At 42.5% G+C, this 21,805-nt stretch overlaps 1 protein-coding gene across 1 annotated transcript in view; it reads right to left on the reverse strand.

Annotated features, from left to right (window-relative positions):
- The window catches only part of LOC109412362 (S phase cyclin A-associated protein in the endoplasmic reticulum), a 182,144-nt gene that overhangs the window by 18,815 nt on the left and 141,524 nt on the right, over positions 1-21,805 (reverse strand). The window contains exons 10-12 of the mRNA XM_062851325.1: positions 20,260-20,405; positions 20,094-20,183; positions 17,831-17,922 (exon numbers count right to left, since the gene is read on the reverse strand). Coding sequence (XP_062707309.1) covers positions 17,831-17,922; positions 20,094-20,183; positions 20,260-20,405 — 328 coding nt within the window. The remainder of the gene's footprint in view (positions 1-17,830; positions 17,923-20,093; positions 20,184-20,259; positions 20,406-21,805) is intronic.

Here is a 21,805-nt window from a genome sequence, read left to right on the forward strand (position 1 = left end):
CTACCGCTTATTACCCGAATTACCCGAACAATTGTTTACATCTAAGACTCATTCAACTTAGTTTTCGAGTTGACACACATAATGCTTCAAACGAGTGGAAATAAATTGTTGGCGAAATCCTTTGTCAATTTGAGCGAAAATAGTTTAGTATTAACGGGACTTTGACCGATATGATACTGAAGAAAGTACAATAACATAGACATTATGATACCGAAATCCATAAGATTATGTTCCACTTGAATGTCTTTTCATCAGTTAGAGTTAGCTCACGTGACCAGATGTCCATTCGATGAATAGTCAAATCGATTGAATGTCATATACTTCCTCTTCCGTAAAATGGGTTTTGACCAAATGTCCGTTTGACCAAATGTATTTTAGAGCAAAGATTCTTTTGTTTCCTATGATCATTTTCAAGTCGAGTCAAATGTTTATCAAAGACTAATAGATTAGCCATAAATGTCCAAAATGTCATTTCATTCGATTCTCTACAACTTTCAAAACTTTTCAACAAGTTGATATCTTTCAGCCTTTTGATATCTTTCAGCCTTTTGATGCTTTCAGCCTTTTGATCATTCAGCCTTATGTGTTTCAGCCTTTTGATCATTCAGCCTTATGTGATTCAGCCTTTTGCACGTAACCCCACCGCTCGATCGCTTGCTATGCGAATGTGGATAAATGTTTAAATTCCAAGTGTGGCTTCCCACCGTTCGCCGGAGTTTGCTGTCGTCACTGACAAGCAAACACACAAACTAAAGCGACAACCGTTCGCTGCTGACTGTATTCGAATGTGGAAGAAGATGAATAGTAGGAATCAGGAACTGCTGTGGAGTACTAGGGCACCCTCCACAGTATTCTGCCCTTACTGCGCTAACCGGAGCAATGGTGCAGTTGACCTTGTGTTTCTCCGAGATAATCTGCTATCGTTCTTTAGCCTCAACTGCGAGGCTCACTAAGGGTGGGATTATTAGTATGTTGTTCATTAGCTTCAATTATAACCTATATGGCTCTTTGCATTATGCGTTCCTCACAGTGTCCTCTGTGTATTTTCGTATCTGGCGTTCTTCAATCGATACCGAATTTGTGTTTATCGCTTCTCTTTTTCCTTGTGTTGTGATTGTAAGAGTTTGATCGTGCCTAGTTTGGGTAGTGGCTATGCTGCCCCCACTCGCATAACTGTCCCATATGAATAGGAATCCCAGCAAAGATGGGACTGTTATGCGAGTGGGGGCAGTATGGTTCTGACAGCTCAGATCAATCTTCAGCATAAAAGAACAGCTTTGGCCCAAGAACCTTATTTTCGTAGGGGAGATTTCTATGTAGATGTAATGCTTTAATTAACACCAATATGGTTCCGCTTTTTGCGTTTGACCCGATGTTTGCTACTTTCAGTAAAATTGAAATGGCAATCTCGCGTGCCAGGCCTCGAGCCTCAAAATGTTTTGGTAAAACTGCTTGTTTGCAGCCTTGCTATTTCCAAATCTTGGTGGGATTATATTGTCAGATTTATTCCGTAAGTGGATAATGCATCGTATGAAGATCAGACCTATCAATTTGACCTCTTTCTTCCGAAATGATTAGAACGCTTTGTCGAGCATTACACCCATAATGTTTTTTTTATCTGTATTAACGAGATTTTTAGCCCTAGGCTAGTTCATCTCGGGACCCACGCTTTACCTCCCTTCCGAAGGAAGAACTCACATTTTGCAACTTTGTCGGGAGTGTGGGATTCAATCCCACGTCCTCGGCGTGATAGTCAAGTGTTCTAACCATCACACCAGGTCCGCTCCACTACCCGTGATGTTTTTCTGGCAAACATGCCTTTCCATGGGAACCAATATGCTTACCAAAATGAAAACTCCACTGTGATTTGTTTACACAATGTTGTTTACGATATTGAGAAAGCATTCATTCGAAAACAATTTTGTTTGGGTGTTTTCTTTGATCTTCAGGATACTTTTGAACACGAACATTCCGATTCCATATTGGAAGTCGCACGGATTGTCCTATTTATCTTTCAATGATTTCTAATTGGATTTACCAAATGCTCAAAAACCAACATCTCTTCTCGGCATTACGTCAAGCAGCGATTAGGATATTGAGTGTTTGTGGATGCCTCCATGCGGGAGTCTTGCCACCACTTTTGAGGAATCTCGTAGCAGAAACGTAATTGAGATAACTCAATGTGGTTTTCCTACTTATGACATTGTCTATCACAAGCCTCAACAGGCTCTTCATTTGTATATCTTAGCTGAGAATCCGACTGTGGAACTTTGAATGATTTGATATGTAACTACTATGTTTTTACACAACTGCGTTTCCAAGTACTCGGTAAACACTTGATTAAGGACAAACGCCTTGAAATCCCGGTTCAACAGTGCATCAAAACTTCAGACGCACAAATCTCAAGAAGCAAGCTTCAAACAACAATGCATTTTATTATTCTGTTCTTGCTAACCTGTAAATAGCTTAAAATAAGTAGCTCAGGTGTGCTGGATTTGTTTACGAAGAGATTTGTGCCCTCAAAATCGTGAGTAGGTGCCAAAGTCGGCCATTGTGGCGGCCAGATTGGGATTCTAACAAGTCTGTCCTTAAGTGAAACTAACCTAAGAAGCCTGAATCTTCAATATGTTCTGTTGTTCTGAACCCGTTGTGGCAAGTAGCTATAGGCTTACTTTACGCTTTATGCGTTTTTTACAGTGCCCTTTTCAGTGCGCTGTTTGAACCCGTTGTGGTACGCTTATGCGATTATGTCGACCCTGTTCCCTTACCTTCCCTTTCCCTATCCCATCCCTTATTCCTCTCTTCCCTCTCCCTCAGGTAAATGATGAATAGGCTCGTATTCATGGCGATGGCACAAATTTCCCAAATGAAGGAGAACGTGCCTCTGGAGCCGACCTACTGATACCTGATACCAGGCCCGTGCGCAGAAGTGGCGCGAAGGGAGGGGTTTTTGCCGATTTCGGGAAAAGGCGGAGGGGCGCCTAGGGTATGAACCGTCGATAATGGGGGGGGGGGGTGGTTAACACCCAAACACCCCCCCCCCCTTGTGCACGGGCTTGCCAGATACCAATAGGGGACGGCTTGCGTGTTTTGTACTGGATCGCTCCCGAAATGTTTAGAGCGCTACAAATGCACATTGAAGTCAGGGACAGCCGTCATGGCATTAACATTGAACATGAGCATGAGGATTGACCGGAGCTAGCGAAAATGTACAGAGTACCAATAGATGGGGCTTGGAATTAGCACAGCATCCTTCAATGTACACGCGTTACCGTCAAGGCATGAACGTTATCTATAAACATACATATGACACATTCCAGCGTAACGGGACACCGCGAGGAACTAACTTTAGTGAACAAATGACGTCTGCAATCGAATATAATGTACAATGTTCATGACCATATGGTTTAACAGGTTGTATAACAAGCTTATTCGATGTACTTCCTGATACAATACTTGTTCCATGGGGTTTTGGTTCCAATTTACTGTTTATAACATGTTACATTTCGTAACGGGACACCATTGCAGAAATCTTCTTTATAAAAATTTCAAACTGAAATGCGTATATGAGCTCTGTTATAAGATTTTAAGTAATAGAGTCTTCTAGACATTTCTTTTTTGGATTGATGTGAACAAGATTGCTGAAGTGAGTTTAACTGAGAAATGTATAGTTTAGGAAATATTCTTGATTTAGTTTTGGGAGCGCAGCGTTACGCTTGCGTGAAAACAGTGTTTTGCAAATGGTGTCCCGTTACGGCTAAAAACATCTAGTTGTAGATCAAATGCTTTGCAAGATAGAATGTTGGTGTCTTCGGCAATGTTTTTCAGACAAATGGTAGCTGTCCGGCAGGACACTAATAAGCCTTCAAACCCGCTCTGGCCCTACAGTGGCCATCGGAATGGGCCCTGGGGAAACTGTTTCGAGGTTTATTTAACCTTCACGTACCTGACCCCTGACAACTCATTTTCAAAATTATGGCATTTCGTCAATTTTAATCCGATTTTTTTTAAGTCACCCTCAATTGATTATAAATTGGTGCTGGTTAATTATACTCAAGTGGCCATGCAATATCTGGAAGCATTCCGCCGATATTCCGGATTGTACTGGAGTCAGGGGTTGCAAAAATGGCTAGAAGTGATTATTTCGTGTGTTAGTGTGTTTGAACCATCGATTTTCAGCGAATTTTATTTTTTTTGCAAACAATGAAACACAACTGCTATAACCAGATTTGAATAAATTGGCCCATCCGGATCCTCGTCACAGGTTCCGCGGGGCCTCATTGAGGACACTTCTGGTTTTCAACTTTAACATGCCGTGCGACATATCAATCTTCATAATTTCGAATGACTGAGTCAGAAACGATAAACTGAACTATGCCACCCGGAACATATAGCACAGGTTCCACGGGGGTGTCATCGGGGACATTTCTGGTTTGCAACCAATAAAACATGCCGAGTGATACGTCTCTTCATGATTTTGAAAGAATGGCATAGTACAAAATGACTCAAGTATGTATCAACTGATATGGCCGCTTCGTAATGGAACAGGTTCCGCGGGGGGTCTAAAACACAATAACACAGACGAAAATACACTGAAGTTTTTTTTACGACGTTAATGGTACCGCGAAAAAAAACCGCGTTATTTCAAAAACCGTCGTAAAAAAAGTCAAGTCACAGTAGATGTACAGTACACCTGACTATTGCACGCGTGTTTTTGAAAAAAAAAACGCGTTTTTTTACGACGGTTTTCGAAATAACGCGGTTTTTTAGGACGGACCGCGTAAAAAAAACGCATAAAAAACTTCAGTGTTATCACTTTTAGCCATTTGGCGACCTTATGAAATTCATCTTAATCATTATGAATTATGTAAAGGCCGTTTCATAAGTTCGGCCTTATGAAAATATTGAGTTCATTTGGCTGAGTGTAGTATAACTGCATGCATTCAAAACGCAACACCTGGAACACCAAATGCGGTAAGATATTTTTTGCAATTTCTCATCGTAATAGGCTGTTTTACCTCACGCAAATCTGACAGGAAAAGGCCTACTTTCCCACACCAAATTATCAGTGCTGTAATGGTTCATTACATATGGTTCATTACAGCACTGATTTGCGTTGCGTAATGGACCATTACAGCACTGTTTTTAGTTTTGATCAACTTCTTGATGCTTTCTGGACGCAGGTTTGGAAAATTGTGACAACTGCACAGTATAACCTGCTATGATCAGACTTTCTTAAACATGGCTTGGAACATCAGTGTGCTGTTTGATGAAAAAGTTTTGTTAAAAACTATCCTCAAGTGGTAATTTATGAAATTGCAAAAACCGTTGTACGCATCTCGGTGCAGAACTCGATTTTTACAGCACTCGTCGTACTTATCCAACTCGGCAAGCCTCGTTGGATAAGTGTACAACTCGTGCTGTAAAAATCTTCATTCTGCACCTTGTTGCGTAAACTACTATTAACAAGTAACTCGATGTCATTAATGGGAGCGTTTGATCTCAGGTTGGCGGTGATATTTACAATGTTTGCTAAGTTGCCTTTGGTAACACTGTGTTACCGCGTTTGAAGCGGTGGTAACTTATGTCTAAAAGGTTATAGCATTTAGAGAGTATGCTGGCACCACAAAACTTGATTGAATATCACTTTTTATACTGATCCACCAGAATACAGGCCCTTTGTTTACGTAATTTTCGTGGAGAGCTGAGAAGCGGGCTTTGTTCCAGTAGGAGCGTTACACCAAGAAGGATTATGAAAATATATGCACCCTATATAATATCATTTCATTATGGTTCTCTGTTCGGAACATAAACCACTGCGACCAATATTTGATCTATTGATCATTATGGTTACAGATTTTTGATTAAATATTTGATCAAATCAAACTTATTTATCCACTTATTTCATTTTCATTTATTTAGTATTACATCAAATTCAAGATAAAATTGAATCAACAATATTTCTCCATAATACACGGTTCGTGGCTGCCGCTCTCCATCCTCGGTCGCGCCCGATGCTCGCTAAGTCACGCTCAACCTGGTCCGTCCATCGTGCTCTCTGCGCTTCACGCCTTCTTGTGCCAACCGGAAACACCAGCTTTGCAGGGTTGTTGTCCGGCATTCTTGCAACATGTCCTGCCCACCGTATCCTTCCGGCTTTGGCCACCTTCTGGATGCTGGGTTCGGCGTAAAGTGCAGCGAGCTCGTGGTTCATTCTTCTCTGCCACACACCGTTCTCCTACACACCCCCGAAGATCGTCCTTAGCACGCGTCGCTCGAAAACTCCGAGTGCTTGCAGGTCCTCCTCGAGCATGGTCCATGTCTCGTGCCCGTAGAGGATCACCGGTACAATGATACATATTGCCAAATTGTCAATTAGCAACATTTCGTGCCTTCTAATTACAAGTTTTTCCAGTAAGGATCACCGGTCTTATTAGCGTTTTGTACATGGTGCATTTGGTGCGTAGGTGAATCTTTTTCGACCGCAGTTTCTTCTGGAGCCCGTAGTGGGCCCGACTTCCGCTGATGATGCGCCTCCGCATTTCACGGCTCACGTTGTTGTCAGCCGTCAGTAAGGATCCGAGGTAGACGAATTCCTCCACCACCTCGAAAGTATCCCCGTCTATCGTAACATTACTACCCAGACGAATCCGGTCGTTTTCGGTTCCGCCTACCAGCATGTACTTTGTTTTTGAGACATTCACCACCAGTCCGACCTTTGCTGCTTCGCGTTTCAGGCGGGTGTACAGCTCTGCCACCGTTCCAAATGTTCTGGCAATAATGTCCATGTCGTCCGCACAGCACACAAATTGTCCGGATTTTGTGAAAATCGTTCCCCGGCTGTTCAGCCCGGCTCGTCGCATCACACCTTCCAGAGCGATGTTGAAGAGTAGGCATGAGAGTCCATCACCTTGTCGCAGTCCCCGGCGAGATTCGAATGAACTGGATAGCTCACCCGAAACCTTTACGCAGTTTTGCACACCGTCCATCGTTGCTTTAATCAGTCTAGTCAGCTTTCCAGCTTATCCACTTATGAATGTCTGAAAAATTACGTAACGGGACACCATGTCTACGTACCGTCAAATGGGGTAACTTGCAACACTTTTTGACTTTGAAGCAATATCATTGAAAATCTAAACATTTCAAACATACTGTAAAGCATCGTGTACACTAATTACCACGAGTAGAATACTATGCAGAACATCATTTACCAAAATACGTTGCCACCTAAACAGGAGGTGTGAAATACATGCTTGTTGCAAGTTACCCCATGTATGGGGTAACATACGACACATGACATGAAGCTAAGTTAGCTACCATTAAACTATACTAACATTCTAGTTCTTGGTCATATTATATGTTTTTGATGTAATGCATGAAAAATGCTTTGAAAAGAAGTACACTAACCAATTGAAATATGATTTTTAATTAAAAGATTGGTAGTTATATATAAGCGAGAGTATATCGTTTAACAACAGGTCTTACGTTCCTCAAATATGAATACTTATGGATTTCATGACCTAGTATTAGTTACAAAATGTCAACAATGCTAAATGTAATTTGTTGGAAAGGTAAAGTGAGTCATCTTAAGATTATTTTCAGTATGAAATGGGGTTTGGCTATTACAGCTGAAATAACATGATTTAAACACTTATTCAACTATTTACAAAGTAAAAGCCGTCAATTTCGGCATTCTATTGAAATAATTTGCTCCATCTAGGTTCAGAATAGATGTTGGTGATTGTTTTAGAACGTTCATAAACTGAATTTAACTTTCATTAAGGTGAAACATGTATGAAGTCTTGACTTCAACTATGTTTGAAAGTCGCGTGCAAAAAAATGGTAAAATTGAGTTGAAAATTGGAAATGAACACGTCACGTAATTAATAAATGATTCAATTCGATTATTTCCATCCGAAATATCATGCTATGAAAATAAATTATATGAAGTTTTATTAATTTCAACTGTTGCAAGTTACCCCATAGTGGTTGTCGAATATGATAATGATTTTTTACATAACTTAGGCGATAAGTTTAACAATTTTTTATCGTTCAACTAATTTTATTATTAGGTACTCTAACAGCAAGCAAGGTCGTCAGACTTATCGCACTTACCATACGAGAGAGGTAAAGCACTTGTATACTTGTTTTTATAGCATAAAATGAGCAAACCGTTTTAACAGTGTAGCTGAGCAGTAAACAAAGAAACAAAACTATTTTTTTTACTAAAACGATCTTTGGTACACATAATTTTGTTAACCGAAATGGTGGAGCATACTAGCTTTCATTATTATGAAAATATAGTTCACATTTATTGTATGTCATCGTGTTGCACCGTTAGTTACACCGCTGTTGCAAGTAACCCCGTTTGACGGTACCCATTGTAACGCCTAAGATAACGCGTCAATCAAGGTAACCCATATGTTGGAAGCAAGGTCTCCACGAGTACTAAGAGAATCCTGAAAATCATTTTTCTAAAGTTCGTAATAAATTCGTTATTACAACAGATGTGCTATTTTCGTAAAGGGACACCATTAAATTGCGGCTATTACAAAAAGTGCTTAAAATATATTAAAACGCATTTTTATGAAAAGTGTCCTTTGGGTGTATAAAATATACACTATTATACTACATTAACAAATAATAGGTATAATGTTTTCGAACTTTAACATTCAAGCAGGCATATTTAAAAATTATCAATGAAAAATTTCATTTTTCTTACATAAAATGCTATTACTTCACCTAGCTATTTAAATATGTTACCAGTCAAATTTTGAGTAAAACAAATGGTTTTTCTGATATTGAATCTACCCTTTTTCATATGTTGGAAAGCTTGGGGCAAAACAATCACTTTGAAATTTCAAACCCTTGGCGTAGAAGTGCGTGGAATGTGTCATATACGATTTTTTCCTGCAAAATAAAATTAGCAGTTGAGATTGCTTTTAAACATTACTGAAGTCAATGACTTTGCCTAAGTGTGTATAGTGGAAATGTACTTGAATTTGATTACATTTACAAATAATGTCACTACACGTCATTTGACTAGATATATAACAAACTTATTTCATATTGAATCTGTTCAGCACAAAACTAAAGACCTAGACACACCTCTGATCAAAAATACTGCCGCCCGGCAGGAATCTAATTTAAAACTTCCTACGTGCAACGGATAGAGCAAACATGTACATACTCCCAAGAAAGCGATCTAGTCCTTCGGGTCTGAAGAGGCTTCCAGACCCCATCGAAGTTAATCGAAACACAACCCCACACAAGTGTAAATATCAATTTACAAAGCTCAACCGGCATCTGAGCCGCATATTTGCCAAGCCGAAAAGTTACTCCACAGAATCTCTCGGAAGCAGCAGCAGCAGGAGCAGAATGCCAACATTTCATCAATTCTGTCGGTTGCTTTTCGAAGGGTTTCTCTGCCAGCTAGGTACGCTTCGTTAATGGAAGTGAAATTTTTCCACTTAATTTTTGCCACACACTCATAAATGAAAGATTAAACAAACTTTTCATCTAAATTGAATCAATGACGATGGGATCAGCCGAGACACCGAGCGCGGGATGATGCTGGATGGAACGGTGCAGTGTTGCTTTGCTGTTGTACCAACGGATCCGCCATTGATGTTCGACTTCGGAAAGCTAGGAAATCATTTTCTGGAGGGCGATGAAGTGGGGCGGATTGTGTGCTGGTACGGAAGCAGCGTATGTGGTTAGCTAAATATTTGCAAAACATATAGCTTCTGGTTCTGGGAGGGGCGAAGGTGCCAAGAAAGCAAATGCGCGCTAGACTTTCTATAACTAGGAAACGGGGAAGAAGCTGTAGTGTGGAGAACGATTGAATTATGCAACATGCTTTGAATTGCAAAAGCTGTGTAAATCAACGCAGACCGCAAAGCAAGGGATTTTCTAGCGTAACTCTACGATGTGATATTGACCCATTTCGATGCATTGTTTCAGCAAATCTAGATAGAAATAGAATGAAGATAGCAAGGCTTTGTTATGAATACTATTACTGCGGATATATGCATTTTACATGGGTTATTCATAGTGACGCTGAAATGTGTAAACAAGTCAAGGTCACAGAAATAGTGCATAGTAGGTATTTCTGGTAAGTTTTTGACGCATTCATGAACGAAAATGTCAAAAGAATTTAAAAAAAAAGAAAATTCCGTTATAAATTTCACTGTTTCAAGGGAACGCTGAGCTGATGAAAAGATGATCAGCACATTGATTTTCCGAGGTAAACATTTACCTCCTTCAAAAATCAAAACCGAATCAAATCCTGCAGTTGTTGTTGGGAAATGGAAAGTACGCCCGCGAAAACTAACATCAACCGCTCAATAAGCTACAATCTGTAAGCAAACTTCGCCGGTCGGTTGTTTTTCTCCAAACAGAAGGGTAATTCCAAGCCCGAGAACGTTCATTCGATTGGCGGCAGCCAGTGGCGCTTGTTTGCCATTTCAAACAAGGTCGTCGTATCTACTTTCATTGCCCCTTTCTTACGAGGGCGGACTTCTGAGCCGCACGTGAAGTGTCAAAATGAGTGCTTCCTTCTACTTCTACAATGCCAACTCTGGCGCGAGGCTGCATGCAATCAAATCTTTTCAACGGGTTGGCAAATATTATTTTTAGTTGAGAATTTAATTAGATGCTATCGGCGGCGGCGCTGTGGAATTTTCGCGGCTCTTATCATGTCGGGAAAAAGGCTGTGGAAATCGTTCCGATTTGAGGGAACGAAGATCGAAAGCGCATTGAATTGTTAAGTGTGTTTAACTTTGATAATGCTATTATATCAAATCGTTGCGTTTTAGTAGCGGTAAAGTGCAATAGTTTTATTGGAAATTTCTTTTTCAATCGGGATCCACAATCATTCCTCAATAAGAATGATGAGATATTTAACTTGCACTTGAAGCAGAAGGAATAAATAAGGACTATGATTGCTAACGCTGCTGAAAGTTCAGATCTCCAGCGAAGTTGCTGAGAAGTCCTTGGCTTTCAAGCTGTGGAAAATTCTACTTTTTCACTGATGATCCTTCAAGCAAATATTCTAGTGCTTATTTCAAGAGCCCTAAAAGAGATTTTTGCTGACGTTCTACCAAAAAATAGGGTTAGAGATTTCTTCAGGAATTTCTCCAAAGATTGCTTCAGGAAGGACTCTGATGATTCATACAGGAATGCTCTAAAGATTCTTACGGCAATTCCTTCGAGAATATTTTAGAAACTCCTCTAACTCTTCATTCAGGAAAAAAAAGCAAAGAGTCCAGTAGAAATGTCTGCAAAAAATCCTTCATAAATTTTCTAATAAATCCTTCAGCAATTCTGCGAGTTTTGTCCCAATAACTTGTTTAAAAATTATTCTAAGCATTGCTTAGACATTCCTCTAAGGAATTCAATTTAAATTTCTCTCTTCAGAATTTCCTCTCTAGCCGACGAAGGCGAGAAAGCCGCAAACACCGGCGACATCCGTCTCGATAATGTTTCACGTCGCCTTAGTGGTACTAAGATGAATGCTACGATGCCCGTGAACGACACGTCTGGACAGTTACTGAACCAGCTGACCAGTTGAAACGTTGGTTCGAGCACTTTGGGAACCTTTTTCAAGTGTCGGTCACGCCATCAAAACCTCAGCTTGATCCGCCAAGGGTTCGACGCATTACCATTGTAGGAGATAGAAACAGCCATCCGTAGCATGAAATCAAACAGGGCCCTAGCGGTCGATCGCATATCAGCTGAGATGCTCAAAGCTGACCCCGTAGCTCCGCACAACTACTGCATCAATTATTCTGCAACATATGGGAAACCGTAACATTTCCGGCCGACTGGATGCAAGGTGTCTTAGTGAAGGTACCCCAGAAAGGTGACTGTATGCGATAATTGACGGGGCATCATGTTATTGTGTATCGTTCTCAAAGTCCTCCGCAAAATGATCCTTAACCGGATACAGGAGAAGATTGACGCAACTCTCTGACGCAGCAAGCAGGATTCCGTGCCGGACGATCCTGTGTGGACCATATTGTCACGCTCCGTATCTGGGGTTCATTGATAACGACAAAGCTTTCGACCGCCTCAATCACGGAAACATGTGGGAAGTCCTCAGGCGCAAGAGTCTCCCTGAGAAAATCATCGGCCTCATTGAAGCACCGTACAGGGCATTTTTGTGCAGAGTACTGCACAACGGTGTTTTGTCCGATCCCATCCGGGTCGTTGCTTGAGTGAGACAAGGATGCATTGTATACTTTCACCGCTACTGTTGCTCATCGTAATCGACGAGATCCTGGTAGGTGCGGTTGACCGTGAGCCAAATCGTGGATTGCTTTGGCATCCCATTACCATGGAACACCTAAATGACTTCGAACTGGCTGATGACGTTGTTATTCTAGCTCAATGGCGCTCCGATCTGCAGAGCAAGCTCGATGATCTTGTGAATCGCTCCTCAGCGGCAGGTCTTACCATCAACGTCAACAAGACCAAATCGTTGGATGTAAACACGGTCAACCCTTCCATCCAGCTTTACGGTAGCTGGACAATCAGTGGAGAATGGTGAAAGCATGAGCATGAGCATGAGCATAGATGACCGTACTATTCGTAGTTGCTACTCCGTGATTGACCAGAACAATCGAAGTTGCACAAGGAACCAACAGACGGAGCTTGGGAGTAGCTTACCGTCCTCAATGTGCATCTTCGAGAATTCCAAACTTTATTAGGTCAATAACGGCGCCGGCCACGTCCTTACGGTCATCGAGGAAGGAAAGGAATGTTATTATGACGTGCGTTGCTTACTAAAGACCGAGATCACCTCTGCGTCTCCACGTCTGTCATGGGAAGGACTTTTTGTTAGTGGGGAGGGGAAAGGGCGCATGATATGAGTTCACTTTGGTAAGTGGAGTGATTCATGCAACCCTATTAATATCAAACCACTTATTTTCATTTGGACTAAAACAAAACACATGCCGACATCGAAGATGACGAACCATTCAGATAGTTTTCGAAGTGCGAAAATTAACGAAAGAGAAAATAAAGTGATTTGAACCAACGTGGCTTTGGAACTTGGGCCGACACTTGACGTGACGAACATTTCAATGTCTGTTGACTAAAATCGCAAAAAATGTTGTTTGTTGCATTTATCGTATCATAAATCGCCCCGTACGAAGATGAGCAGTCAAATAGACGACGACGACGACGACGACGACGACGTGCACGCGGACGATCCGAATGAAAACGCGGCCTGTAAACTTTGCCTCCAAAAACTCACTAAATCACCCCGTACGAAGATGAGCAGTCAAATAGACGACGACGACCGAATGAAAACGCGGCCTGTACACTTTGCCTCCAAAAACTCACTAAATCGCCCCGTACGAAGATGAGCAGTCAAATAGACGACGACGACGACCGAATGAAAACGCGGCCTGTACACTTTGCCACCAAAAACTCACTAAATCACCCCGTACGAAGATGAGCAGTCAAATAGACGACGACGACGACGACCGAATGAAAACGCGGCCTGTACACTTTGCCTCCAAAAACTCACTCTCGCAAAAATCTAGCAAAGCGAGCGCGCGAAACTTTGCTGCTGCCGAACTACCGCACACTACTCCAATCAGTGGAGAATGTTGAAAGCTTCCAATATCTTGGTAGCCAAGTGACGGCCGATGGCGGCACCAAGATCGACATAGGTGCACGGATTAAGAAGGCGAGGGCTGCTTTTGCGAGTTTAAGAAATGTATGGAAAAACTACCAGATTAGTCGGGTTTTGGGAATTTTCAACTCGAACGTGAAATCTGTGCTACTATACGCCAGTGAAACCTGGTATGTATCAGTGGAGAACACTCAACGGCTGCAGGTCCTCATCAATAGATGACTGCGGTGCATGGTGGCCTCACAATTGGATCTCCACCGTGGAACTTCATCGTCGATGTCTTCAAAAGCCGATAGCGACAGAAATTCAGGAGCGAAAGTGAAGGTGGGTCGGCCACACTCTATGCAGGAGTTCATGTCGCGCAGCCTCAACAACGAAATCAAGCCAGTCGATAGAAATTTGACCTGGCCACAGGTCAAGGCGATGGCTGGCAATCGCCCAGGATGGAAATCTTTCAATTCTGTCCTCTGCACCACCGTGGGTGCCCAGGACTGAAAGTAAGTAAGTCTTCAGAATACATAGCTTAAATAAAGCATTTTTCAAAGAAATTGTCAAAAAAATTCCTTCAACCAATCCTTCAGGAAATTCCTACAAGGATTCTTTCTGGTAATTTTGCAACTATTACTACTCCAAAAATTTCTTCAGAAATCTCTCCCATTATTGATTGATTAGAAAATACCTTAAGTATACCTCCATGGATTCTTTTAAATATTTCTTAGTGTAAAATCAAATATTCTTCCAAGAATCATTTCAAAAAACGCTCACAGGGTTCCTTTAAAAAATTTTCAAAAACTACGATAAAAAATCCTCCAAGTATTCCTTCAGGAATTTCCCCAAAGATTTTCTGGAAATTCTCAAAGGATTCTTTTAAGAAGACCCGTATGTAAGTGATGAACGAGTATTCAGTGATTTCGATCGGTTCAGCAATTTTTCGAAATGCAAGTTTCTTTGACTTTAAGTTTTGCTTCTCCGTGCCTGACGATATACAAAAACAAAATGGTCAATAATTAAGAAAGTGCTCGCAAAACACAGAACTGGGAGGTAGGTTATCCTAATGGAACTCCAAGAACTTTCCTCAGGAACTTCAGAAACTTTTCCAAGGATTCCATTTGTAATTTTCTCATACATTTTTTCATGAATTCCTTTGAAGCAAACTTTATAAATGCCTTCAGTAGTGGCAAGTTCAACATCAGCAACTTCTTCAAGGATCCTTCAATGTTTTTCTGAGAAATTCATCAATGGAATCCTTCAAGAAGAATGTGCAGGTTGAGGATCTAGGGCCGATTCTTAAACATCAGCATAATAAACGTGCACAGCCCGAAAGCACTGATGATGACAAAGACGCATTTTACGCGCAGCTCGAACGTAAGCTCCCTAACCTACGGCGTTAAGATCATCATAGGAGACCTAAACGCTCAGGTAGGCCAGGAGGAGGAATTCAGACCAACGATTGAAAACTTCAGCGCTCATCAGCTGACGAACGAAAATAGCCTACGCCTGATCGATTTCGCCGCCTACAAGAACATGGTCATTCGTAGCACCTTCTTCCAGCACAGCCTCCCGTATCGTTACACCTGGAGATCACCACAACAAACGGAATCGCAAATCGACCACGTTCTGATTGATGGACGGCACTTCTCCGACATTATCGACGTCAGGACCTGTCGTAGCGCTAATATCGACTCTGATCACTACCTGGTAATGGTTAAACTGCGCCCAAAACTCTCCGTTATTAACAATGTACATTACCGGCGGCCGCCCCGGTACGATCTAGACCGACTGAAGCAACCGGATGTCGCCACCGCATACGCGCAGAATCTCGAGGCAGCGTTACCGGACGAGGGTGTGCTCGATGTGGCCCCTCTAGAGGACTGCTGGAGTACAGTCAAAGCAGCCATCAACAACGCAGCCGAGAGCCCTATCGGGTACGTAGAACGGAGTCGACGAAACGATTGGTTCGACGAGGATTGCAGAGCGGTTCTGGAGAAGCATGCAGCGCGGGCGGTAATGCTGCAGCATGGAACCCGACAGAATGTAGCGCGATACAGACAGAAGCGGAAGCAGCAGACCCGTCTCTTCCGGGAGAAAAAGCGCCGCCTGGAAGAAGCGGAGTGTGAGGAAATGGAACTGCTGTGCCGTTCACAAGAAACACGTAAGTTCTACCAGAAGCTCAACGCATCCCGCAAAGGCTACGTGTCGCAAGCCGAAATCTGCAGGGATAAGGACGGGAGCCTTCTGACGGACAAACGTGAGGTGATCGAAAGGTGGAAGCAGCACTTCGACGAGCACCTGAATGGCGAAGAGAATGTAGACACGGAGGCCCAAGGCAGCGGAGGAAATGACTATGTTGGAACAGCAGAGGACGGAAACGAACCAACTCCCACGCTGAGGGAAGTTAAGGATGCCATCCACCAGCTCAAAAACAACAAAGCGGCTGGTAAGGACGGTATCGCAGCAGAACTCATCAAGATGGGCCCGGAAAAGTTGGCCACCTGTCTGCACCAGTTAGTAGTCAAGATCTGGGAAACCGAACAGCTACCGGAGGAGTGGAAGGAAGGGATAATCTGTCCCATCCACAAGAAAGGCGACAAATTAATGTGTGAGAACTTTCGAGCGATCACCATTTTGAATACTGCCTACAAAGTGCTATCAAAGATCATCTTCCGTCGTCTTTCACCTAAAGTAAATGAGTTCGTGGGAAGTTACCAAGCCGGTTTCATCGACGGCCGGTCGACAACGGACCAGATCTTCACCGTACGGCAAATCCTCCAGAAATGGCGTGAATACCAGGTCCCAACGCATCACCTGTTCATCGACTTCAAAGCGGCATACGACAGTATCGACCGCACAGAGCTATGGAAAATTATGGACGAGAACAGCTTTCCCGGGAAGCTGACTAGACTGATAAGAGCAACGATGGACGGTGTGCAGAACAGCGTAAGGATTTCGGGTGAACTATCCAGTTCATTCGACTCTCGACGGGGACTACGACAAGGTGATGGAATTTCCTGCCTACTATTTAACATCGCCCAGGAAAGTGTTATGCGAGGCGAGTCAGGCTCAACAGCCGGGGTACAAAATTCACGAAATCCGGCCAATTTATCTGTTTTGCGGATGACATGGATATTATTGCTAGAACATTTGGAACGGAGGCAGAACTGTGCACCCACCTGAAACATGAAGCAGCTAAGATCGAACTGATGGTGAATGCGGCTAAAACAAAGTACATGCTGGTAGGTGGGACTGAGCGAGACAGGTCAAGACTTGGCAGCAATGTTGTTACGATAGACGGGGAAGCTTCGAGGTGGTAGAAGAATTAGTCTACCTCAATTCCTTGCTAACGGCTGACAGTAACATGAGCCGTGAAATACCAAGGCGCATCATCAGTGGAAGACGTGCCTGCTGCGGGCTCCAGAAAAAACTGCGGTCAAAAAAGATTCACCCCAACACCAAATGTACCATGCACAAGATGCTAATAAGACCGGTGGTCTTATACGGACAGAAGACACGGACGATGCTCGAGGAGGACCTGCAAGCACTCGCAGTTTTCTAGGGACACGTGCTAGGGGCGATCTTCGACGGTATGCAGGAGAATGGTAAGTTGCGGAGAAGGATCAATCAAAACCTCGCTGCCCTCCACGGTGAAGCCAGTATCCATAAGATGGTCAAAGCCGAAAGGATACAATGGGAAGGGCGAGAATACTAGACAACAACAAACTATGCAAAATAGGTGTTCGCCACAGATCCGGTTTGATACAAAAAGGCTAGGAGCACATCGGACAATATGGATGGACCAGGTGGAACGTTATCTGGCAAACATTGGGCGTGCTCTAAGATGGAGTGCAGCAGCTGCAAACCGAGTTTTGTGGCGTTCTATTGTTGATATCTTAAATGTGATATATTGCGAACAAATGTACGTATTGAAATAAAAAACTATCATCACTGACCATTATAGGTTATTACCTTGAAATTTCATTCATAAACTATGAACTTGTAGCTAGCAGTGATTTATGGACAATCATATAATTTCACACCTTTTTGGCTGGTATGAATGACATTTCTAGTTCTCGACTTCCCATAAAACAATCTGCCACATTTTCAACCGGCTCCAAAGGCGATATAAGCAAACCCGTCACACTCCCATAAATAATAAGCTTAAGGAACAAACATAACCAAACAATATCTTACCTGAAACGTCACAATGTCCAGATTGGCCAACGTTACCAGAAGATTAAAGGTAGCTGCCGCCAGCGAAATCGTTCTTGGTGGAATGCATTCACCTGGGGGAGAGAAAAAAAGCAAGAAAATGAAACCTGCGTCGGTCGGTCGGTTGGTCCAAGACGTTAGTAGTGGTGGCGCTGGTCTGGTGGTGGCGGCGCGGCGGATCGTTTGCTTTATTATATCTAGCCGAAAGCCGAAAGTAATCACATAAAACAATGTGAAAAATTGCTGTTATAACGCGCTAAGTCCAAACAACGCAAGGGTTATACTCAACGCGATTGTTAAATTGCGCGCTCCGCAGAGGAACGGCGGGTAAAACACACCCAATTATTCAAATTATCTTCGGGTGGTGGGGGCGGAGGGCGGATCTACGGTACCCGCGGGTCCAAGGGGCCGAAACTCAAAAGAAATCCGGCCGGCAGCTGATAAAAGCGTAATAATTTTAATTAAATTATCCCATTTCCGTTAGTTACCGAGCGGTACCGAGAAGTTTCGTAACGGGCTAGCGATCGGGGTGCGGTGGTGGTGGGCGGATGAACCGGCAAAGACCCCGGAGGAAAAAGGTGCTACTGCGCGCCCCCGAAGATTGAGCGATGGTGGCCAATCAGCAGCGGCTTCGTTTGTAGGCCTTTTTCTGATCTGCTTGCGGCCGGCTGGTCAACTGCCCGAAGGTTTGTGTCCGCCTGCGCCTAGAAGAATGAAACAACCCGCATATTCAAAACACGTGGAAAGGATGAGAAAAGCACATATAAAACTTATTGGAATTACCGAAATCGAGTAATTCTCACGTTCCGATTTCAGCGCCTTCCGTCGCACATGGATTTGCTCAAAGGGGCACACATATGCGCGACAAGCATGGTGCATTGAAAATCTGTAAGGCGTAATGACATATTCTCGAAGGGAGTGACTTTACTCAATACTTCTTTATCTCTTGAACATTAAAAAAAAAACAAAAGATTTAAAATGTTATGTAAACATATGAAACATCTGAGAGCCGGTAAAATTCATAAAAGAATTCCTCATGGAATTCCTACCTGGCTTCTTGGTGGAATCATTGTAATAATTAGGCGCCGTCCACAAATTACGTAACGCTCTAGGGGAGGAGGCGAATATGCCCGAGCGTTACGGCCCATACAAAAATTTTACGATTTTCATACAAAATAACGTTACGGAGGGGGGAGGGGGGTCCAAAAATCTCGATTTTAGCGTTACGCAATTAATGGATGCTGCCTTATTTATATAACGAGTTGCAAAAATTGATTTTTTAAGCACGACTCGTACATTTATCCAACGAGGCTTGTCGAGTTGAATAAATACAAAGATTGCTGAAAAAATCGAGTTTTGCAACGAGTTTCATACAAAATTTAATGCAATGTTTTTGTTTTTATTATACAACTCATTTGAGTTGCATAATGTTCATAATGCAACTCAAATGAGTTGCATTATGAACATTATGCAACTATTTTTCATTATGCAACTCATTTCAGTTGCATAATGAACCAGTTCGGAAAAGTTGGCCATTATGATTTTTAAATGAGTAATATAAAATAGAAATTATGATACTGAATTGCATAAAAGCAATTCATATAATTATTTGATAACTTGAACTTTGAATTTGATAACTTGAAAAATTGAATCATAATAAGTGTAATCTTTGAAGAAATTTTCGGTGAACTTCTGGAAAAGAAGAATGAGTCTTGAACAACAGATTAATATTTGGGGTTCGAACTCAACATTCATCGTGACAACAAGCCATTTTCTACTCGGAGGATAACGTAAGAATCCCAAGAAGAATTCTGGTGAAAACCTCTGAGGAAATTCTGACAATGGAAGTGAAGTAATCTCGCAATACATCTTTGGAGGAACACTAGTTCATAGGGAGACTGTACGTTTATTGAAAATGGGTTCTAAACTAAATGCGCAAAACGTCCAGAATTAAACCCTACCATGCTCGGTACTTTTTTTAGCTCAACCCGTGTATGTTTACGCCCCGGTACCGTGCGGAAAGTCAACGGATTATCCAAATAAAAGCAGAGCAGAGCAAACTTTGGGAGAGCAAACACTTCGGCAGTAAATATAAACTTGATCTTGGGTCCACGCGGTCCATCAGACCCACGGATGATGAAGAAAAGCAAAACAATGCCGTTTTGGACCGTGTGTTGTTCCGAGCCAAACAAGACAAAGTTTTCGAGACGAACGGACGGTGTTGGTTAGGAAAATTGTGGCTTACCAATGGGAACGATAGCTGCATACAGCAGGGAGACCGATCCGAACAGTTCCGTCGATTTTACCGTCGCCAGGAACTTCGTAATGTCTGGACCTGAAATGAGTTGCACGGAGTTAGAAGAAGATTGTTAATGCGAATTGCTAGAACATAGATGCATGATACGACATACCTTTTGGACATAGCTCTGCCAGCTTCGTCAATAGCCCCAGCGAAGCCAGCAGAGATAGCACCAAACTTTGTTGAGCCTCGACCGATTCTCGGATTTTGATGAATTTCCTAACTATTGTATCTAGCAAACCTAGTGATACTGTGTAACTGAAAAGAGATAAAAGAGAAGGAGGAATCGAATTAGACATGTTAGGTTTCAAGATTAAATGTCTCATCAGCTTTTAAATTCAATGCTTCATAGTTTGGCATCTCATTCGTGATAAATGCTCATATAACACTAATCATACAAGTACTGAACTATTCCAACAACTTCAAAACCAAACACATCCCAACCAGATCCAAATTACAATCGACATATTTCACGTCTCGTGTATCAATTTTCGATTCATCTCACCATCTATGTTTAGCTTTCATTGCACAGACTGTGACACTTACAAGTACTGACAGTTGATACTTGACAGCAACGCCATCAGAGGACATTGTGATTGCGCGTTTTTGAAATTACATGGCCCTGTCTCGGACTTGTCCACATCCAGAAGCGCCGCACATCACATCCAATCTAGCCGAGTACATCAGGGAGGGTGAGCTGAAAATGATCTCTATACAATTCATTTCTATCGCGCGCCGAGTTTCCCCTCTCCGACCAGATTGGCAAATTTCCCGCTAGCACTGGATGCTGCTGGCTGCCTGCTACTTACTTAGCATCGACGACGACGGTGACACTGTCAGCCGTAATCAAGTGGAACAAGTGGAATGCCAAACAACATAATCAGTCGTGAAAAATTAACATATGACACAAGTAAACAAGCGAATCAACCCGGGGGCGATCGGGTTGCCATGCTTTTGGCTGTTCACGGGAACTTGATGGACAGATATTCGGAAAGTTGGTAGCGTGGAAGGAAGTTTTTAATCCTGTCAAAGTTGTTATGATTGTTCTGCCTCCGGGGGCAAAAGGGTGTTTGCGTGCAGGTTCGTTCGTTCGACACATATGCTCACTTCTCAGTGAGATTAGAAAAATGAATTTTGAATTTGATTGCCCTGTTGTTTCTTCAAACAAAACCTAATTATTTGAAAAGCTGACACTAAAATTAAACTTGTCCTGAGCTAGACTGACCGCCTATAATTCAGCTGCAGTGACTCAAAGAGCCAGCGAGGAGACTGCTTACGACCAACATTACCGTTCAGTATACAAGTGCTTATGATCTTATATTTTTTTGAATACTAGTCAATAAGGAGATAAAAGGTTGAAATAAAGTTGCAATGTCACAAAACACCAAATTAGAGGAATACTTGTAGGAGTATGACTTAGTTGGCCTCATTGGATGATGAACACTCTTGAATCTTGAACCTTCACTTGATCGACCCACCTACCTCGCACCATTTTCTTGTACCGGTCGGATGGTTCTCGAGAAACATTTTATTCGAGTTGCTATCCGACATCCTGATGACGTGATCCACCGTAGCTTACCGATTTTCACGATGTGAACGATGGTTGGTTCTCTCAGCAGCTGATGCAGCTCGTGGTTCATTTACCTTCTCCAAGTCCC

This window comes from Aedes albopictus, chromosome 2, assembly GCF_035046485.1.
Source record: "Aedes albopictus strain Foshan chromosome 2, AalbF5, whole genome shotgun sequence".
Lineage (NCBI taxonomy): Eukaryota > Metazoa > Arthropoda > Insecta > Diptera > Culicidae > Aedes > Aedes albopictus.